The sequence below is a fragment of the Asparagus officinalis genome, chromosome 4, assembly GCF_001876935.1.
Source record: "Asparagus officinalis chromosome 4, Aspof.V1, whole genome shotgun sequence".
Classification (NCBI taxonomy): Eukaryota; Viridiplantae; Streptophyta; class Magnoliopsida; order Asparagales; family Asparagaceae; genus Asparagus; species Asparagus officinalis.
In genome coordinates, this window is record NC_033797.1 from 26,193,184 (window position 1) to 26,215,235 (window position 22,052).

The following is a 22,052-nucleotide window of genomic DNA, read 5'->3' on the forward strand; positions in this document are numbered from 1 at the left end:
TCCACTTCCCGAGGAGCGAAGCAAAATTCCAATCCAAGGACATTTGGGCCCACTAAGAAAGCCCCGAACAAATCAACATGATGGGGGTCACCACAACCCTCAATATGACGAGGAAATCAGGGCAACCAAGCGCACTACTTTGCGCATTGAAGTTCAGGAGCCCGTCGAGAATTCGCGCCCACAAAGGCGCGTTTCGAGGCACGTGACTCTTGAGAGCCAAAGAAGGCAAGTCAACCTCAGATGGAAACATTATCATCTGATAGTGATAGTGTTATACCTGAGAAGTCGTGCCCGCACACGATAGGTTACTCCGACTGTCAAAATGACGAGTTGTACTATCGTGCTGGGGGTACGAATAGAACCAGGAAGAGGAGTCCCAGAGAACAGAAAACTTAATGCCCCTGTTCCAAACTCATTCGGGCGGTGTTGTCTGAATGCAACTGCATTAAGGCAGTCCCCGAAAGAGTTTCAGTTTTCGAGAGACTTAGTGCAGAGACGCCAAAACCAAGGCCTAGGCGTTCCCAACGAAGAAGAAGGATGGTTGAAGACGGAGAATTTCCGAGGGTCACCACCAATATGACCAGCAAGGAGACATCGGCACGGGATGATTTCGAGTCGATTCTGAAAGCATCCCGGCGTCTAACCCGTCTGCAGTCTGGAGCAATCGCACGAGGAACTTATGGTAGGGTATCGCACGAGGAACCTATGGTAGGGTTCGGCCAAGAGTACCTTCAGAAGGTGAAGAGTCGGATACCTGCTCCGCAATCGCATCAGATAATACAGTGTCCAGTGAGGGGGAACCCCGTGATTCACTGATGATAGGTGCGGAGCAAATTGCCAAGATGATTGAAGACGCTTTGGCTAAACAGCAGGAAACTTTCAGGTTCGAGATGCAGATGACCATGCAGAACATGAGAGAAATGCATGACCAACAAATCCAAGCATTGGCGAACCAGCAAGGCGAGCCGAGTCGTCGCAACCAAGTCCATCAGGAGGACGAGGATACGAATGCTCAAATGTCAATGATCCTCCCGTCAATGCAGGTGGTGGCAACGGGAATGCTAGTGAAGATACAGGTGAAAGCCTAAAAATTAAAAACCTCGAGAGCAAAATCAATACATTGATTTCCGCTCAAGAGACGAAAAAGACGGGCATTCCTTGTCCATACCCAAGAGAGTGGGAATCAATCCCATATCCGGCGAAGTTCAGTCTAATTAACTTCACGCCGTTTAATGGGATGGGTTCACCCACTCAGCATTTGATTTACTTCAAATCGCACTTGGGAGTCATCTCTGGTAATGAGCCTCTGATGGTGCGGTCATTCGTTGGCACTCTTCGCGGAGCCGCCTTCGATTGGTATCGTCGCCTCAAGCCAGGAAGCATAAACAGTTGGGACGACATGGAGACGAAGTTCCTTACAAATTTCTTCGACGACGACACCGAGATCTCTATCGGATCGTTGCTCGATGAGAAGCAGAAAGACGGGGAGTTAGTCGACACCTTCGTCAAAAGGTTCCGGAACAAGGCGATGAACTGCCGGGACCCGATCACCAATGAATTCATCCTCCAGACATGCCACAACAACCTTTCGCTGGACGTGTTGGAAGCAATGGGCACAGCACCATCCAAGACATGGAAGGATCTAAAAGTTCGAGGAGAGCAAGCTGAGCGATTCCTCAGGAGAAAGAAGGCAGAGAGAAGCCAACCGGCAACAAATCCTCCGAAACAGAACTTCAACCAAAAAGGAAAAGGTAAAGCTCATGCTAATGCCGTTGATGCTAACCAAACTTTTCAATTGCAACCTCAGCAACAACAGCAGCAACGAGCGCCACAACAATCCCAGCCGCATTGGCAACAACGGCCTCAGAAACAAAAGTCTTCGGAGCCGAGGTTTCCCAAAGTCTACTCCTTCAAGGATGATGAAGTTCCCGGCATCTTCAAATACCTGTTGGAGAACAACAAGATCCAGTTGCCGGCGATCGTGGATCAAGAAGGGGCCAGCAAAGTGACGGATCCAAAGTACTGCGCGTACCACAGAGCGGTCCACCACCCTACGAGATCATGCTACCACCTCAAGGACAAGATCCAGGCGTTAATCGACGTAGGAGTCATAACCCCGAAACCAGCCAAGAATGTGGGGGCCAACGCAGTGTCAATCAGTTTTGGGTCGGTGCCTACAACTTGGTTCGAGCCAAAACGCGTCACCAAAGTCGGGATGAAGACGGTGAATGACGATCCGCACGGACAGCGCCAAAAGGGACTTGTGCCGCACACAACCCCAAATGGCGAAATCCTTTGGGTTCATCCAGATCTGATTGGAGATGAACAATGGGCCGGTTCGTCATCCGGGAGGAAGTCTAAAGGAAAAGGGAAGTCTTGTTATGGAGTCTCTGCTATCCCAGGGGAAGATGACGAAAGAATCTCCACTTTCCTGCTCTCTGAAGAAGAACAAGAAGCTTTTGCGACACGGAGCGGAAATGAATACCACTACAATTATCCGCCACCTAGTGAGCAGGGGGTGAACAAGCGGGGACCAGCCAAAACTCTCACGGAGATGGGAGTGATTGCAAGTCCCACACCGGGTAAAGAAGCTCTACGACAACCGGTGAATAAACCAAAAGAGAAGAATCCCCAAGAGGTACAGAATCCGAAGCAGTCTCGTTTCAGTCGTCCAATTGGAAGAGACAAACCGGAAAGCTCGAAGACTCCGCATAGCTTCGACATTATGGCGCAATTAGCCAACATTCCTGCACGGATAACGCTGTATGAGTTGCTGCGATTATCCAAAGAAACCAGGGAGGCCCTACAAGAAGCTTTGGCCAATGCAGAGGTATTTCTGACTCAAGTCAAGCCGGTGCATGAACAGCCAGAACCGCTGAGTCAACAGTGCAACATAGCGACTAAGAACCTTCCCTGCATTACTTTCACCAAAGAAGATATGCAGACGAAGAATTCGAACCACGATCGGCCGTTATATTTCGTCGGATACATTGGCTCCAGCCAAGTCAACCGAATCCAAGTGGATCCGGGTTCTGCTGTGAGTATTATGCCGCTTCGATTGATGCATTTCCTCAGCATTCCAGTAAGCAAGTTGGCGTCCACAGGCACTGTTATTTATGGATTCAACACTAGTGGGTCAAGACCCTTGGGTAAGATCCGGGTGAAGTGCCAGATGGGAGATCTGAAGACAGAAGTCACGTGTTATGTGATCGATGCGGAGACTTCGTACAACTTACTATTGGGTCGGCCTTGGATCCATAGTAACGTGATAATTCCATCTACTCTCCATCAGTGTTTGAAGTATGTCGACACTGACAATGAGGTTAGGACGGTGGTCGCGGATAAGCAACCATTCAAGGGGTATGAGAATTATTTCACCGATTCTCTCCTTTATGGTAACGAATCCGATACTGAACCATCGGCCCAGGGCACAGACAGCGGAGAAGAAGCTGATTCTGAAGCCGGATTCGATTACAATGGCGGTTTTGTTTTAAATGACATTGTACCCTTTGTAATCAATCTTGACGATGAACAATCGTCAGATGCAGATTGTAACTGGCAACTTGCCGATATTGCAATAAAAGATGATTTAGAGTACTCCTTGTCTCTTGATGATGTGATAAAAGAGCTGTACGACAATCCTGAGTTGTATATGCCGATCCGATCATCCTATGTAACGAAGGAACACCTCCAGCATTCTTTCGGAACAACCATGGTCATCCCGAACAAAGTAAGAGGTGCTAAAGAAGTGATTTACGGTAAAGGAAAAAGCTCTCCGTTACCAGATCATTTCCTAAGTGAAGACGAAGATGATGACAAACCTGGTCGACATCTATCCAAGTATAGTCCAGAAGCGCGCAAGCTCATGGAAAAGCAGGGCTACGATTTCACACTCGGAGAAGGTTTATACTTCGATCGAGGTCCTCGTAATCCAGCCAAAGCAGTATATGTACCAAAAGGTAAACCTGAGGATTATTATAAATATGGGCGAGGCTTAGGTTATGTTTCATCAGATGACGAATGTGGTTGGCAAATCATCGATCAAATTGCTAACAAAGCCAAGAAAGGATACTCTCCCGATGCTTCAGAGTGGGACTCCGATACAAGTCTGGGAGAAGTCTTCAAAACCCTAATGTCAAATATGGCTACAGCCGATCCATCCACCATGGAAGACGACGATCAAATGCCAACATGGGAAGACCCGTGGGTTCACCATCTGAATATGCAATATGGCGATAGGTTCGAGCAAAGAGAACCACCCACTGAAGATAAAATAGTCCAGATTAACATGGGTGATGAGGCCAACCCAAAGCCTATATTCATCAGCGACAGTCTTCCCCCAGATGAGAAGGAGGAATTGATTGCTCTCATCAGGGAATATATCGACGTCTTCGCATGGAATTATGAAGACATGCCAGGGCTCGACCCCAATGTCGCAATGCACCGCCTCGATATCAAGCCGGATGCCAAACCTGTCAAGCAACAGCAAAGACGGTTTCGTCCGCAGATTATGGAAGCCATTGAGGCAGAGGTTAAGAAGTTGATCGAATCAGGATTTATCCGAGAGGAACAACATCCAGACTGGTTAGCCAACATCGTTCCCGTCATGAAGAAGAATGGCAAAATCAGGATTTGCATCGACTTCAGGAACCTGAATGAAGCATGTCCGAAAGACGATTTCCCTCTCCCAATCACGGATGTCATTATCGACAATACATGTGGATTTGAGAGGATGTCCTTCATGGATGGATTTTCGGGATATAACCAGATCAAGATGCATCCAGAGGATGAGAAGCATACGGCGTTTAGAACACCCCTCGGCGTCTTCTGCTATACGGTGATGCCTTTCGGTCTGAAGAATGCCGGTGCCACATACCAGCGAGCGATGACTAAGATTTTCCAAGAACATCTCAGGAAAACAGTCGAATGCTACGTTGATGATTTGGTTGTGAAAAGCCGCAACAAGGAAGATCACATCAAGGATTTGAAGACAATGTTCGATCTCATGAGGAGTCATCAGTTGAAGATGAACCCCACTAAATCATTTCTTGGAATGTCCAGCGGAAAATTTCTTGGGTTCGTCGTCACCACTAAGGGTATACATATCGATCCTGATAAGGTGAAGGCGATACATGAATTGCAGCCCCCGAGGAATCTGAGAGAACTCAGAGGATTGCAAGGGCGTTTAGCTTATATCCGGCGTTTCATCTCAAATCTTTCTGGGAAGTGCCAACCGTTCTCTAAGCTGAACAAGAAAGGAGTATCATTCATCTGGGATGATGCCTGCCAAAAAGCGTTCGAAGATATCAAAACATATCTGGCGAACCCTCCTGTTCTCGTTGCACCGAAATCTGGTAAACCGTTCTTGATTTATCTCAAGGCGATGAACCACTCGATAAGTGCCTTACTAGCGCAAGACGATGATAACGGTCACGAACAGGCAGTTTATTACCTCAGTCGGACCTTGGTAGGCGCTGAGTCTCGATATCCGATGATTGAGAAAGAATGCCTTGCATTGGTATTTGCGATGCAAAAGATGCGGCATTACCTGGTGGGACAGACGATCTACGTTATCTCCAACGTTAATCCAGTACGGGTGTTTATGACGCAACCGGCCTCTATGAATTGGCGGCTAGCGAAGTGGGCCCTTCTCTTGTCCCAATACGATTTGCACTTCAAGCAGCAGAAGTCGATAAAAGGACAGGCGATTTGTGACCTTTTGGCGGCAAACCCGACCACAGATACGGCAGAAGTATATGATGACTTGCCGGATGAAACCCACGAGGTTAACACCACATCACACCAACAAGTATGGCAATTATACTTCGATGGTGCCTCAAGGGCAGTTAATAGAGTAATAACCCCGGGATGTCCTACAGTTTCCTCTGGAGTTGGAGTCGTCTTAATCTCCCCTGGAAAGCACGTGATGCCTCGGGCTTATTCGTTGACTAGTCCGTGCTCCAATAATGTTGCCGAATACAACGCGCTTCTCATTGGACTCAGTTTCGCCAAAGAGCTGGGGGTCGAATATCTCGAAGCTTTTGGAGATTCGCAATTGATAGTCAACCAAGTTCGCGGTGAGTATGAAGTCAGGAATCAAGACCTGATCCCGTACCACCAGGAAGCCATCAAAATGGCAGAATCTTTCGAAGAATTCTTTATTGAATACATCCCTCGTCTCCAGAACGCTTATGCAGACGCACTGGCGGCACTAGCAGTATCACTGGCACAGCCTCCCGAAGCTGAGCTGTTAGTCACAGTACGGACGCATCAACTCTGCGTACCCATATACAGTACGGAGATTGAAGAAGAAGAGGATAGAAACGTGAACGCCAAAGAGGTGAATTCAACTCAAATTGGGTCTGAGTCCCGAGATTGGCGTTTTCCTATCATCGACTACGTCCAATATGGTATCTTGCCAGAGGATGTAAAAGAAAAGGAATCAATCCGCCGAAGAGCTCCAAGATTCTTCTATAATACCGAGACCCATACGTTATACCGTAGAGGGTACGACGGTCTTTTGCTCCGATGCCTTTCGAACAGAGAAGCAAAGGAAGTTCTTAAGGAAGCACACGAAGGAGAATGTGGTGCGCATCAGCCCGGTCCTAAACTGTATGATCGCATCAGGAGGATGGGATATTTCTGGCCAACGATGGTTCGTGACGCAATCGAATACGCACGAGAATGCCACGCTTGCCAGATACATGCGAATTATATGCATCAACCGCCAGAGCAGTTGCACACGTCAACCACGTCTTGGCCGTTCGAGACTTGGGGCATGGACATAGTCGGTCCTATTTTTCCCCCTTCAGTCAAAGGTGATCGGTTCATCCTCGCGATCACAGATTATTTCTCAAAGTGGGCTGAAGCGATTCCGCTTAGAGAAGTGAAGACGAACAACGTCATCAATTTCATCAAGCATCATGTCATTTACCGACACGGCGTGCCAAGAAGGATCATTCATGACAACGGTCCACAGTTCATAAGCAATGCCTTCGTCGTGCAGGAATGTTGGCTAATTGCGCCATAATGTCGAAGCTATGCGGAGTCCTCGAGCTTTCCGGTTTGTCTCTTCCAATTGGACGACTGAAACGAGACTGCTTCGGATTCTGTACCTCTTGGGGATTCTTCTCTTTTGGTTTATTCACCGGCTGTCGTAGAGCTTCTTTACCCAGTGTGGGGCTTGTAATCACTCCCATCTCCGTGAGGGTTTTGGCTGGTCCCCGCTTGTTCACCCCCTGCTCACTAGGTGGCGGATAATTGTAGTGATTCAGAGAGCAGGAAGGTGGAGATTCTTTCGTCATCTTCTCCCGGGATAGCAGAGACTCCACAGCAAGACTTTCCTTTCCCTTTGGATTTCTTCTTTGATGACGATCCGGCCCATTGTTCATCTTCAATTAGGTCGGGGTGAACCCATAGGATTTCACCGTTTGAAGCTGTGTGCGGCATAAGTCCTTTCTGGCGCTGTCCATGCGGGTCGTCGTTCACCGTCTTCATCCCGACTTTGGTGATGTGCTTTGGCTCGAACCAAGTCGTAGGTACCGATCCGAAACTGATTGATACGGCGTTCGCTCCCACGTTCTTGGCAGGCTTCGGGGTTATGACGCCCACGTCAATGAGTGCCTGGATCTTGTCCTTGAGGTGGTAACACGACCTCGTAGGGTGATGGACCGCTCTGTGATACGCGCAGTACTTTGGGTCCGTCACCTTGTTTGCTCCCTCCTGATCCACGATTGCTGGCAGCTGGATTTTGTTGTTCTCCAACAAATATTTGAAAATGCCGGGCACCTCGTCGTCTTTGAAGGAGTATGTCTTTGGAAACCTTGGCTCCAAAGACTTTTGCTTCTGGGACCGCTGCTGCCAATGAGGTTGGGATTGCTGTGGCGCTCGTTGCTGCTGTGGCTGTTGCGGTGCCCGTTGCTGCTGCTGTTGCTGAGGTTGCAACTGAAAGGTTTGGTTAGCATCAACAGCATTAAACTGAGCTTTACCTTTTCCTCTTTGGTTAAAGTTCTGCTTCGGAAGATTTGTTGCCGGTTGACCTCTCTCCGCCTTCTTCCTTTTGATGAAACGCTCAGCTTGCTCCCCTCGGACTTTCAAATCCTTCCACGTCTTGGATGGTGCCGTGCCCATTGCTTCCAACACGTCCAGCGAGAGGTTGTTGTGGCAGGTCTGGAGTATAAACTCCTCGGTGATCGGGTCCCGGCAATTCATCGCCTTGTTGCGGAACCTCTTGACGAAGGTGTCGACCAACTCCCCGTCTTTCTGCTTCTCATCGAGCAATGACCCAATAGAAACTTCGGTGTCGTCATCGAAGAAGTTTGCGAGGAACTTTGACTCCATGTCGTCCCAGCTATTTATGCTCCCTGGCTTGAGGCGACGATACCAATCGAAGGCGGCTCCGCGAAGAGTGCCAACGAATGACCGCACCATCAGAGGTTCATTACCAGAGATGACTCCCAAGTGCGATTTGAAATATATCAAATGCTGAGTAGGGGAACCCATCCCATTAAACGGCGTGAAGTTAATTAGACTGAACTTCGCCGGATATGGGATTGATTCCCACTCCCTTGGGTATGGACAAGGAATGCCCGTCTTTTTTGTCTCTTGAGCGGAAATCAACGTATTGATTTTGCTCTCGAGATTTTTGATCTTCAGGTTTTCGCTGGTTTCTTCGCCAGCATTCTCATTACCACCCCCTGCGTTGACGGGAGGATCATTGGTATTACGAGCATTCGCATCCTCATCTTCCAGATTAATCGGGTTACGATGATTCTGCTCGCCTTGTTGGTTCGCCAATGCTTGGATCTGTTGGTCATGCATTTCTCTCATCCGCTGCATGGCCATATCCATTTCAAATTTGAAACTTTCTTTCTGTTTAGCCAAAGCGTCTTCAAGCATCTTGGCCATCTGTTCCGCGCTTATCATCAGGGCCTCGCGGGGTTGTCCCTCACTGGATACAGTATTATCTGACGCCACCGCGGAACCGGCATCGGATTCTTCATCTTCTGAAGGGTGTCTTGTCCGAACCCTACCATAGGTTGCTCGTTCAATGGCTCCGGACTGCAGACGGGTTCTAGGTCGGGATGCTTTCAGTATTGTTTCGAGATCATCTCGTATCGACGTCCCTCTGTTGGTCATGTTGGCGGTGACTCTCGGATGTTCACCGTCTTTGACCGCTATTCTTCTTCGTTGGAAACGCCTATGCCTTGGTTTTGGCGTTTCGACACTAAGTCTCTCGAATACTGAAACCCTGTCAGGGACTGTCTTGACACAGTTGCATTCTGAGAGTACTGCCCGAATAAGCTTCGAGCAAGGACATTGCGCTTCTAATCTTTGAGGGCTCCTCTTTCTGGTTTTATTCGTACCCCCTGCACGATAGTACAGCTCGTCCGTTTGACGGTTGGAGCAACCCATCGTGTGTTGGCACATTCTCCCAGGTATAACGTCGTCGTCATCAGACGACAACATTTCCTTCTGAGGATGGTTTATCTTCTTCGGACCGTCCAGAGTCGCACGCCTTGAAACGCGCCTTTGTGAGCGTGAATCTCCAGCAGGCTCCTGTACTTCTATGCGCAAAGTTGTGCGCTTGGGCGCCGCAATTTTCTCCAAGTGCTGCGGGTTGCGGCGACCTCCAGCATGTGATATTGTTTGGGACTTCTTCATTGGTCCCAAGCGTTCTTGGACTGGAGCTTTACCTCGTTCTTTGGGAATAGGACCGAGGCGCTCCAAAACTGACTTTCTCTCCTGGGATGGTCCTGCAGGATTTCCCGGAGCAGTTGCAGAAATCACCGGCCGTTTGGATTGATTTGCCGGGTGTTGAACCTTTGGCGGTTGCGGGTTTTGCTCCTTAGTCTGAACCACTCCAGACTTCGGCTTCCAAACCTTGCGAGTCGATGGCTGCTTCTCGGCCACCTCACGCTGTAGCTTGCGACGGGCTTCTTCAGCTTTAGCCCGCGCTTGCGCAGATAATGCGCGGCGCTTGCGGATACGTTCCTCCAGTGTCGAGCGGTCCCGTTTGACACGAACCCACTCCATTGTTGATGGCTTGGAGGAACCATCCTTCATTTGCTGTTGAGGCTGTTTGCCTCGTTTGTTCTTCAGATCCGCATGGTAACGGACCCCGTCAACAGACTCCATGGCCTTGGCGAACTGCTTCGCGAGGCGTTGGCGCTGCCTCTGGCGAGCTCTCTTAGAGAGAATCACCACGCCTTCGACGGCGGATTTGACCTGCTTCGAGGCCGGTAGGACTTCACCTGACGCAACTTCGGCGTCGAATGGGGTGAGGTCGTCGTTGGTGGCTTCAACTTCTTCGCACCAACGGACTTTTCTCCTGGAGGAGAACTTCTGAAACTTCTTGGACTTGGGGGAGGAGGTAGATCCAGACGAGGACACGTACTCCTCGTACTTCTGTTGGTCGAACTCATACTCGACCTCCTCCACGACCGGGATCGAGATCCGCGGCTGCGACGCTCCGATCTCAGCAGTGAGATCGGTGGCTCCCACTGTGGTCGCCAGATTGTTCGCGGGAAAAGTTGGTGTTTTCTTCATTATCGATGTCATTGCACTCAGTTAACAACTTTATGCGTTACAAAGAGATCCGGTCTTTTTATAAGATCCGGCTTACAATGAAAATCAAAATAAAACAAAGAAATCAAAATTACAACTTCTCTCTTTTACCGAACAAATCACAAGATCCTGTTATCCGGTCTCTTGCTTCTGTGGGTTGTTTGCCTGCGCCGGGGTTGCTTACCGTGGACCACCGCGTGATCTGGATCCAAGCAGATCTACGACGTATTACGGGTATTATCCCACCAAGGAGATAATAGCCGGGAGGGATCGTTTCACCAAGGAAACGACCGCTCGAATCTCGGGATCTAAGAACCAAGCTTAGATCCGGAGTGTAACGACGTAGATCTGAGGATTAGACTCTCTCGAACTCCTGCCTTTTTCGGTGCGGGTGCTCGCTAAGAATCAAATCCGGGTCTCCAAGTCTTCAAGCCTTCAGATCTCCGAGTTGAGGTGACAATCCGGCAGAGTTTCGGCTCTCTCAAAAGTTTCAGAAGAAGTCCCTCAAATGAACAACCACCCCCCCTATTTATAGCCTCTCTGAACTGTGCCTTTGTGCACAAGAGAGAGAGGGGGGGGAGTCGGGCCACCTGAGGGTGGCTCGGCTCATGCCGAGCCACCCTGAGGTGGCTCGGCCTTGGCCGAGCCACCTCAGGGTGGCTCGGCCTTGGCCGAGCCCCCTGGGTGGCTCGGCTTTGGCCGAGCCACTCAGGGTGGCTCCGCTTGGCCGAGCCACCCTGAGGTGGCTCGGCCTTGGCCGAGCCCCCCTAGGGTGCTCGCCTGAGCCGAGCCACCCTGGGGTGGCTCGGCCACCGAGCCACCCTAGGGTGGCTCGGCTTGGGCCGAGCCACCTTAGGGTGGTTCGGTTCGGGCCGAGTTCCCCCAGGTGCGCTGGTTTTGTCGTTTTCCGTTGTTTCCGGTTGTTTTGTCCGTTGTTCGGTTGTTTTGTTGATTTGTTGACTTGATTCCGGATTTGGCAGTAAACTCAGTCGGTGTTTGAGTTCAAATCCACTTTGTTGGAAGACCCGTCGACTCCCCGAACCACTAACGTTGTTCACATGCAGTTCGTTAGCTTTGTAGCCTCTTTAGTTCGTTTCGTTGCTTGAACGTTCGTCGATTTGTCGAATCATCGCGCCGAGCTGTGTCAAGGGACCTATAAGCAGTTTTATACGCCTACAAGTCCAAAACATGAAAATGTGAACATATGAGTTTTGACATTTTAGCTTAACCATGTTTTGAAATATTATAAAATGATTTTATAGACTTGAAGAAAGATGTAAACTATTGTTATGAAGTCTATAAACAATGAATATAGTATTTTATCAAAATACACATATAATGCACTAAAACATGATTTCATTAAACTAAATAAAATTAATATTGATGAAATCATATATATGCATATAAGTATGAAACAAAAAATATGTTTTCTAATTATATTCAATTGTTTTATATTAAAACTTGAAAACTCAAAACCATGTATGTACCACTATTCCACCAACCTCCATTTGATATGATCGTTATGGCGCAATCCATCCAACCTCCAACTCGTTGTTTGCCTAGAATAAATACAAAAACACAAACACTAGACAAACAATATTAGGAGTAAATTGTTTCTTAAACATCATCAAAACAAGAAGGCCAACATTAACATCAACACAACCCAAATTGATGAAGTTCAAACAAAGCAACCAAAACCGACGAAGTTCAAAGAAATCAAGTTAATTCGAATAGCTCAATAGCTCGGAAAATCAACCGCAAAATCGAAAGGGTTTAGGGTTTTTTTTATTACCTCGATAATTCGGAAAATCAACCACAAGAACAGAGATTTGTTCTAAAATACCCAAATCAGCTACAAAATCAACCAAACCGACGAAGTTCGAGCTCGTTGGCACTTAAGAATAGCGTCAATAGGTGAGGACGAGAGCTGGAATGGCATCAATAGGTAAAACGAGAGCTGGAGGAAGAGGAAAAGGCGCGGTGGGAAACTAGTTTTGGGGCCGGGAATGAGCGGCTGCCCTCAATCGCCCACGAGGAAATAGATCTGGGTGGGAGTAGGGTACGGGTGAAGTTTTATTATTTTTATATTTGGGTTGTCATATTTCTGGGTGATTTCAGCTTATTTTGAGTGAAAGTTGATTTCTATAAAATATGGTACTTTTCCCTATTTTATGGAAAACTTTTCTATAAAATTTTTTGAACCAAACACAATTTATAGAAATCTACAGAAAAATTTTATTTACAAAACCGTCACTGTCAGTCTTTTTAAACACCGGTATTAGTACTATTTAGGGTCTATCCACAACTTTAAATTATTGGTCAGAGTGCCGACATACGTCAACTCGGGTTGAAATTTATCAACGCGTCCCGTGACCGTGGGAACGTGCGAGCAATAGATACGAATTACGCGGGGATTATTGTAAGGGACTGTGATCCTCTACTCATCAATAGTAGCTCCTAATATTTGCTAATGCATCTCCACCTTTCATTTTGTGAATAAACACAAAATAAAAGATGATCCCACAGTTACCAAAATTTCCAATTATTGTAAGGTTATTGATGAGTAGAGGATCCCACAGTTATTTTAAGATGGTCCCACAGTTATTGTAAGGTTATTGATGAGTAGAGGATACCAATCCTATTGTAAGAGGCCTGGACGCAGTTACCAAAATTTCCAATTATAATCACTTGCTTCCATAATTAAGACAGCAGACGCCAACGTTCAACGCACGCACACATGTTATGACATTTTTGCATGCTGAATGCTGATGCAGGACTTTATATATAAGGATTTCCACGAATCTAATAAACAAAATCATAATCGCTTGATAGCACTGGCATCAGCAATGCTGTTAAGTCTCACTTGCTGATGACAAAAACCATCACCAATCATATGGTATCTCATACCTCTGGTCATGCTTAGATAACTAGTTTGTAGATAAGTAGTTTGTCCCCCGAAATAAAATTGTTCTACAAGGTACCGTTTGGCAAAGGGTTAAGTGAGAAGTTAAGGAGACTTAACCCCTTCTTAACCTGCCAAACACAACAAATCTATATAAGGGTTAAAGTGAGTTAACCCTCCATAATTTACCAAACATAAAAAATATAGAAGGGTTAGGTTAACCCCTCTAGAGGGGTTAAAATGAACTAACCCTTCAAAATGAGGGGTTTACTAATACTCCTATTTAGATGGAATAAGAGTTAACCCTTCTAATTATAAAAAATAATAATCAAAATCATTATTATTCCCAAACACTAAAACTGATCATAAGGGCTAAAATAAAACTTATTTAACGGGTTAATAATTTAATCCGTCGGATTATTGATCCCAGGAGACATATCAGATCACAAATAAACACGACCCATAGCATTCATATCAAGTTCTGAACAATTTTTTAAAAAGATAAGTGGTAATTATAACCAGAGAACATTTGAACAAAAACTTGCAGGTCTATAAATCTTTTCACTGTTCAGTGCCTTGGAATGCACCATTAGTACAAGTCAAACTTCGTAAAAAAATTCTCAAAGCACTTAATGTTACGTGGTACAAACTGAAAATAATTTCATCTTCAAGCAAGTTAAATAACATGAATTATACTGAATTACAATTGATCTGATCCGTCCTGTTTAAGGAAGAATTTCAATCTTTCTTCTTACTAAAAAATCATAAATTGACACTTAAGCAAGTTAAATAACATGAATTATACTGAATTACAATTGATCTGATCCGTCCTGTTTAAGGAAGAATTTCAATCTTCCTTCTTACTAAAAAATCATAAATTGACACTCTCTACTTGCCAAATTAGTGAAAGATGGATAATCAACTAGATCTCATACCATCCCCTGGAATTAGCATGGTACCGTCAGAGACATGTCACCAATTTCACATCAGTGAGAGGGCATAATTTTACCCTGCAAAAATGATGGTATCTCATATCTCCACAGTCCCCACGTAACATCCTGCAGTGATTTTTAACCGGTGATACTTCAATGGCACAGGTGGAATATCGCTTAGAAATCAAAGATATTTTTCAACAGAAGGCATAATTACTGCAGTTAACAATAAGAGTTTTTTTTTTTTTTTTTGTGGAAGTTAGTTGGCATTGCAGGCGCTAAAGTTTGGTTGGCAACCTTTATAGTCTTTAGCTGCTAAAGAGTTGGGACTAGAAGCTTGAGAATCCAACAACTGGTCACTAGATATTTTCGTCACCTACAGTCTACACTACATATATTTTAGAAGGAAAAACTATTGTGATATATATAGTGAACTCAGGTAGTGAAAAATCTGTTGAGTCAAAGTGAGGTTAACAAGTATATGTGCATGTGCACAATCTTATCTGTGCATGCTATCAACTATACATGAACACGTAGAACTGAAAAAGCTAAAGTTGGACAATGTGCAAATAGTCAGGGCCTAACACTGGTTTAACCAGTTCAGCTTCTGTCATCTTCTCTAAACTTCCTACTTTGCTATATCCACCAACATGCTCTACGTTAAGAATTAGTTTTGAGGAACCAAGTCGTGTATCGGAGGGAATCGGTTCATAGAAACTGTACAAACGGTTTGAAGGGGTTTCTAGGAATTTTACATGTATGGTGCCTGATGCACACACATATAACCTTCCCAAAGTATAACTAAATATTAACTGCCACAAGACGTATTAGCCATTAGGTAGTCCTTCTCCATGAAGTGCTAATAAAGTCACACCCGGTAGGCATACAGAGATGCATGGGTAGGGGAAAAAAATTAATGAACAATGGATTTGAGCATAAATTTGCATGGGAAAACAATCATTTCAAGTATAAGATCATGTGACATTGCTCAAATTGAAAGCCTTTCTTATCATGCCCCCTTGTGCCACTATGCTGATTAAAAAGATTAATAGAAATATAACTGATGGTAATGTTTGAATTGCTAGTAATGCAATATTTTAGAATGGCTAAGGATATGATGCTAGTCATTATTTTCTTCTGATGACAACAAAGAAAATTAATTTTACCTGAGATGCCATTTGGCAGAAGTCCAATGAATTATAGTTGACTGAAGCAGAAGGAAGATCCTGTTAAGGACGATTGATATTAACTAAATGATAATACTCCTCTTCGCCATACAATTTCCTAAATAACAAGGAATAAGACGTGATAATTAGAGATCCAGTAATACTCAGCAATATTCAAATAATCAAACTCATTGTTGCAACAGGGAGTAGAAGAACTAAATTACTGTAATTTGGTGCAAATAAGAAAACAATTCGCAAGAATTGTAATACAGTTGAAATTTTCAAAAATAAGGCAGTAGAATTGCATTAGTGTACTTACGTGTAAATTGATATTTAAAATGTTAGATTCTTTTATTAGTATTTGCTCAATTTCCAACTCCTAAAGTTTCAAATAGCGGTCACTAGTTTGATTCAACAAACACCTGCATGTCCTTCTACGGTTGCTTGCTGTCTGATAATTTCAAATTACAGAGCTGGTCGTTGAACTCAAATTTGTAGCCACATTCGTAACAATATCCATCTCTAGCGAAAATACTAAGTGGCAAATGGTATTCCACAATAAACCTTTCTCTGATGGGATAGTCTTAACCTATTTCAACTACGTTTATGAAGAATAGTACACTCTGACCAAACTTTAATGACGAATTTAATAACTTATCGTAATTAGATAGATAAATTATGTGGATAGTGACAAATGAGGTTATTCAAAAATCAAAATATTTATATTGATAAGGCTACTGTCACATTCTGAATACAGAAGTTATGTGCAAATCTTCCAAATGTTGATTGGATATCTTCCTCTGGAAAGCAAAAGAATAGAATTATACTTACGCTAAATCCATATCAGTCTCAGATTTAATAACAGCCTTTCCTTCTGCAAGTTCAAGCGACGAATAGTGCATAATCATTTCCTTCAAAGTGTGTTTTGTGCTTTTAACATCATTGTCCCACAAAATGCTCTGTGAATCAGATAAATCCAAATGAGTAAAATCATTGATTCCTCTCAGGAGAGGAACTAGAAACAAATATTTTCTCAAATATGCCAACTTGTTCAATAGAATGCCTTAGAGAAATGACCAAACTGTTGCTGATATTTTACAACCAGTACTATTATCAGAAAACAAAATAAAAGAAAGGAGACAAAAGGTATAAGCTAATCACCTTTCGCAGATACTCTCTCTTGACATCCGACCAAGATGACTTGCCTTTTGCACAGAAAATCGAAGCATTCCACAGTGCACCTCTAGCCACCATCACAGATGTGGCACCTGAGATGAAATGGGAACATGTTATTACCAGATGCACCTAAAACATTTGTATATCAATCAAATACAACAAAATAATGACTACCAGAAAATACATTTCAGCATATAAGGGCTTCAACCAAAGAAAAGCACATTCACTAAGATCAGGTAGATGGTATTGCAGGTAAGAAGAGACACATTAGATTATACCCTGCAAAAAATAGTATTCAATATGTAAATACTATCAGGCTATAAGCTGTGAATCACACACCTCATGGTCAAGTTTTTCCCTGAATCCTGAGACAAAGTTTTTAAGAAATGGTCTCAAAGTGTACAGAAACTGAATGAGCTACCGATACTCCTGTAATCTAAGTGACGGAATTACCAGGTTATTGACTTTTCTGGCACAACTGGTGCATCACGGTCTGCCAAACAACCAGTAAACCAACTTGGCTCACTCAGTTCACAACATTGCAATCTTTGGGAATCAGAATAAGGCTTCACCACTAGTGTTATGTTCATTAAATCCACAGGTTTAAGTGGTCCATTGAGCTTGTTGGTCATCAATGATCAAAGTTCTACTTTAGACCTTATAGTAGTATTTTGCCTCATTCGCAACAAAACCTTATATACTTCCAGGCTGCAATGACTTGTGTATAAGAATTTTATCGTGTAATTCATTAGATTAGAACTCAGTCATGGGTACTTTCCGAGGGATAAGAATTATACATTCCAAGGGAACAAATAACACTATTCCAACACGTGGCCGACACAATAGTAGAACTAAAATGGACATATTCAACATCAGTGGATTACCAAATAGATGAATCTATATAATTGGAATCAGCTTAAAGAGAATATACTACCCAAAAGTCTCAGAAAGCTTGAAAGAAAATTGGTCTTGAACGGAAAACATAGAATTTTCTACGAGGATCTGGACAAATAAAGAGGATTTTCCATGTTGATTAATTAAATCGTCAATGATGCAGATTGGTTCAACATTTTAGGAAAAACCTTCAGTTAGTTATTAGGATGATAAGCAGTGTGGTCAGATGTCCTTGTGCTTGAAAGTACAATTTTCTACCTAACTATTTTATAAAAAAACTAAAACTAAAACATATGCATAGACAGCTTGATAAACATTCTACATACCTGTAGCACCTTTGATGCGTTCAAAATCTTCATAATCAAAAACATCACCATTAGCTATAACAGGAATTGATAATGATGCTGCAACATCAGCAATCTCACCCCACTTTGCAGGATCCCTTGGCCTATCTTTAACCAGCCTACATTTATATTAAAATATAAACTTTGCAGGATCCCTTGGCCTATCTTTAACCAGCCTACATTTATATTAAAATATAATGAAAAGTTGAACTGCTAACAATCAAGTGAAATAATTCTAAAGAAGTGCAGGCTAGAAGATCAAGATGTGATTACAAACTGCACTAAAGTGTGGAGCATATGCTCCGACTGAGAAACAGTCAATGTACTTGTCATAGAAGTGTAACTAGTGATTTTCTTAACTGGTTTCTGAAGAACTGTTCAGAATAGTCCTATTTAATATGTTCACATATGACATGCAAAGAGATAGCACTATCTCACAAAAAAATAAATCATTATGAACTGAATTTGAGCAAAAATACAAATTTGATAGCAAAGCAAATAATCTACTGAGGCTCAAATCTGTCGTTGTACTTGGCATGTCTTTTCACTCAACAAAGACTTCATTCTAGCTCATTCCAGAATTTGGATACAAGATTTCTTCAAGATTATGTTAGTCCTTTCACGAAAGTTGATTATGACTAAACAAACATCTAGCTCAACTACGGTTAGCCGGAGGAGACAGAAAAGGACATGATAAGTGAGTAATGTGACACAAGCATGGGATATGTACTTCCATAAAAACATGGGAACTTATGTGTCTGCATGTGCATATACCTGAATTGCATGTCAACTAAAATCAACTGTAAGTTTATTACATTAAAATTCTTCAGCAAAGTTAAGAAGTCTTTCAAATGCAGATAAAATAGTACAGCACAGAAAGTAACATTCATCTAACTAAAAAAAACATACAGTGAATATAAATTATAAAGAGATAATACATATAGTCATAAGAGAATATCTGTTAGGAGAATATCTGTTAGGAGAATATATGTAAGCATAAATGTACGTGTTTATAGATGTTACGACTTATGGGGAAACAACTAATATATGCTTGCCTTTTTATATATGTCCCTAACATAAATATATACATTTAATTCAACAATTATTTCAAATTGATGTAAATGTTTACTTGTATATATCTTCTTTAAAAAAACTCTTCCATAAATGGGAACTAATTTTCTCTAGTTCTCTTTTAAAAAAAATTTAACCAAATGATACTAGAGTGAAATGAGTGTTTCACATGAGTTTTCCATGACTCCTGAGCAAGTATCCAATAAGTTTCACGGAGATTTAATAATAGTCTATTAAGTATAAGATGTGTTTCCTTTCTTCTTTTCATTTATTTCCTTTTTTCAGATTTGTTGTGGTGTCGATGTGAGAAGCCTGTTTCTCAGAAAGTTACCATCGCACTCATATATAACGTCTGGTAAATCTGAGCCGAACTGCTAATTACCTTTTTCAGAAATTAAATAGTCTTAAGAGTGTGAATACCTTCCATGAACAGCTAGAGCAGAGACTCCAGTCCTTTCAATTTGTTGTGCAAGTTCTACTGTATCACGTGATGATTTGAGAAGTCGAATTTTACATGTTACTGGTGTGTTCAAGTTCCTCTTTAATGTCGTCAAAATCTAGGCAAAGAAAAGATATGTCAGTGAGCAAATAGGATAAAGCACTTCATGCATTTTCTAGCTACAACAGTTTTCAGGTAACATAAGGAGTACATCATGAATAAGTTCTGGTTTAGAGAGTAAAGCAGCACCCATTCCTCCACTAAGAGAGAATGCTCTTGGACAGCCCATGTTGATATCTATGGCCGCGACATCTTTGCAACTGGAACAGGAGGGCCATATGAGTAGAGAATATGATAATTGATATTCAGAAAAGAGTAAGTTCAGATGATATAATTGAAGGTTAATGAACAGACTAGAAAATTATGGAATCATCCATTGAAAAAATTAAAGAAGCATCGCTAAAATAGCCTGATTTGGAAAATGATATTCAATGATTACATGTACATACAATTGATTCTATCATTGAAGATTTAATCGGCTAAACACCTTTTATTGTTGACAAATCTTCTAACAACGATTCCATAATCATGTTGAGGCATATAGGAGTACTTATCTTCTATCAATGCTTACTTTCTGCACATTTATTTTCATGTGAATGAACAAAAAAGCACCGGTTATCGTAATAAATTTTGCCTTCTCAAAAATATTCAATCTATTAATCTAATACTTTCCCCCATTCATCCTCGGGGAGCAATCTTGATACAATGTACTCCATCCAAAGGCACCAATTTGTCTCACGTTGACAAAGACTTCTCTTATGCTGGTAGATGAACCATTTACATGTAAATACTTGTCTTTTCTTTCTTTTTCCTGGGCAAACCTAAGCTACTGACATTCACATTAACTTAAGATCTACCAATTCATTGATTAATCTATTATACCTTTTATATCCGTACAAAAACCTAGACAGGAACAGGCTTAGATTAGACCCCAAATCTCAGAATTAACTTTTTTCACATCTTTATGGAACACATCAGCACATAATGTCCCCATCCCCACCAAAAAACACCCATCTACAGTTGCACACAAGTGTGCGCACATAAAGAAGAACTCCTGGACAAAACCAGTACAGTGGAGGATGTGGTAATCGATAGAGTTGAAGGTAAAACTGATTCAGCATAGTAAAGCCAATATCTAGGATCAAGATTTTACTAGGCGATCACCATACATTTAATTTAAGACTGCTGATAATTCTAAGCTAAAATGTATTCTTAAATTTTCCAGTTATTTTCACTTTTCCGCAGGTTTAGAACTATACAGTATATAGTACCAACATATGTATGGTAAAGCCAGCTACGTCATGTTAATTAAATCTCAGATATAGTACTTCCACATGAATTTTATTTTCCAATGTGTCATCAATTTGGTCAAGATACTACTTTGTCTACGATCTGAAGCCAACTTTCCCGAGTTTAAGCTGAAATAGACTTGTTTATATTAAAAAGATCATCAATTTTGGACCCTGCAGCATTTACAATACAATTTAAAAGATTAAAAAACACTTGAAAACCCTAAAAGGGTGAAATTTTAATCACTCACACGAGTTGAGCAGCCGCGAGAGCTCGAACAGCATCAGAAGTACCCATCTGAAACACCACCCGGTCCTTCTCCTCATCGCAAGTCCTGAATACGACGCTGCCGGTCCCCCTCTCGACGAAATCGACGCTGCCTAGGGTTTCATTGGCGCGGCGCTCGCACTTGATCATCTTGTGATCGATGATCTCCTCGCCGTAAGTTATATCAGCGCCGTACTCTGCGGCCAGTAATCGAAGCGGGAGAGTGCCCTAAATGAAAAAAAACAGATCAAAACCAAAAGGAGTTTAACAAAAATTAACAAATTTGAAGATAAATTTCGACGGAAAGAGAGGAATTGAACTGACCACTCGGACCATTGGGGCGAGGATGTGCTTGTTTCTGTAATCCATTATGAGATCGACTCTCCACGGCGAGCGAGTTCGCCGGAGAGAGGCGGCGCTTTTTACGAAGCCTACTGCTGCTGCTTATGCGTGCCGTGAGAATCTTCGAGGTGAAGACCTGCGCCACCCGAATCTAGGGATGAGATTTAGCCCTAATCTTTTTCACATTTATTTATTTTTATTTTTTTGTTTGGTTTTCGTCCAATTAAATCGAAAATTCTTTTTTAAGTTTCTTCTACACCCTCAAATCTTTGTATTTTTAATTTAGAGCCCAAATCTGTAGAGTACCGTTTTTTTTAGAAAATGAAGAGTTACATAACTTTAGGTAGTAAATGAAGTTATTGAGTGTTGTAATAAGTATAATCAATATGGGAGTTTAGAAATCCAAAAGCCATGGAAATTAAATAATAATAATAATAATAATAATAATGAAAAAGTAGAAGCTTGAGAACTAGAGAAAGGAATGCATCGTTTGGTCGCGGGAATGAGGTGGAATGGAATGATCATTCCCACTTCTCATTCCCCATACCAAACATAACCATTTTTTAGAAGTTGGAATGCCCATACAGAGAATGATCATTCCCA

General features: G+C 42.8%; 1 protein-coding gene across 2 annotated transcripts; it reads right to left on the reverse strand.

Annotated features, from left to right (window-relative positions):
* Positions 14,074-21,641, reverse strand: LOC109837017 (tRNA-dihydrouridine(20) synthase [NAD(P)+]-like). Of its 2 annotated transcripts, none has more exons than XM_020405095.1 (9): positions 21,432-21,641; positions 21,091-21,335; positions 19,702-19,810; positions 19,472-19,608; positions 17,963-18,099; positions 16,728-16,834; positions 16,398-16,525; positions 15,567-15,626; positions 14,074-14,526 (listed from the first exon to the last, which is right to left on the reverse strand). In XM_020405095.1, the coding sequence occupies exons 1-9, from the start codon at positions 21,474-21,476 to the stop codon at positions 14,430-14,432; spliced, it is 1,065 nt and encodes a 354-aa protein (XP_020260684.1). In that variant the 5' UTR covers positions 21,477-21,641; the 3' UTR covers positions 14,074-14,429. The 2 variants fall into 2 exon arrangements, with proteins under 2 accessions (XP_020260684.1, XP_020260685.1); XM_020405096.1 differs by having other exon boundaries at positions 14,456-14,526; positions 15,567-15,684; positions 21,432-21,639.

Coding starts and splice junctions, on each gene's coding strand:
- LOC109837017 (XM_020405095.1), bottom strand. CDS start 21,476: ATGGATTACAGAAACAAGCACATCCTCGCCCCAATGGTCCGAGTG. Junction 19,811..21,090: donor CTCGCGGCTGCTCAACTCGT/GTGAGTGATTAA, acceptor CTCCTGTTCCAG/TTGCAAAGATGTCGCGGCCA. Junction 15,627..16,397: donor GAGACTGATATGGATTTAGC/GTAAGTATAATT, acceptor CGTCCTTAACAG/GATCTTCCTTCTGCTTCAGT.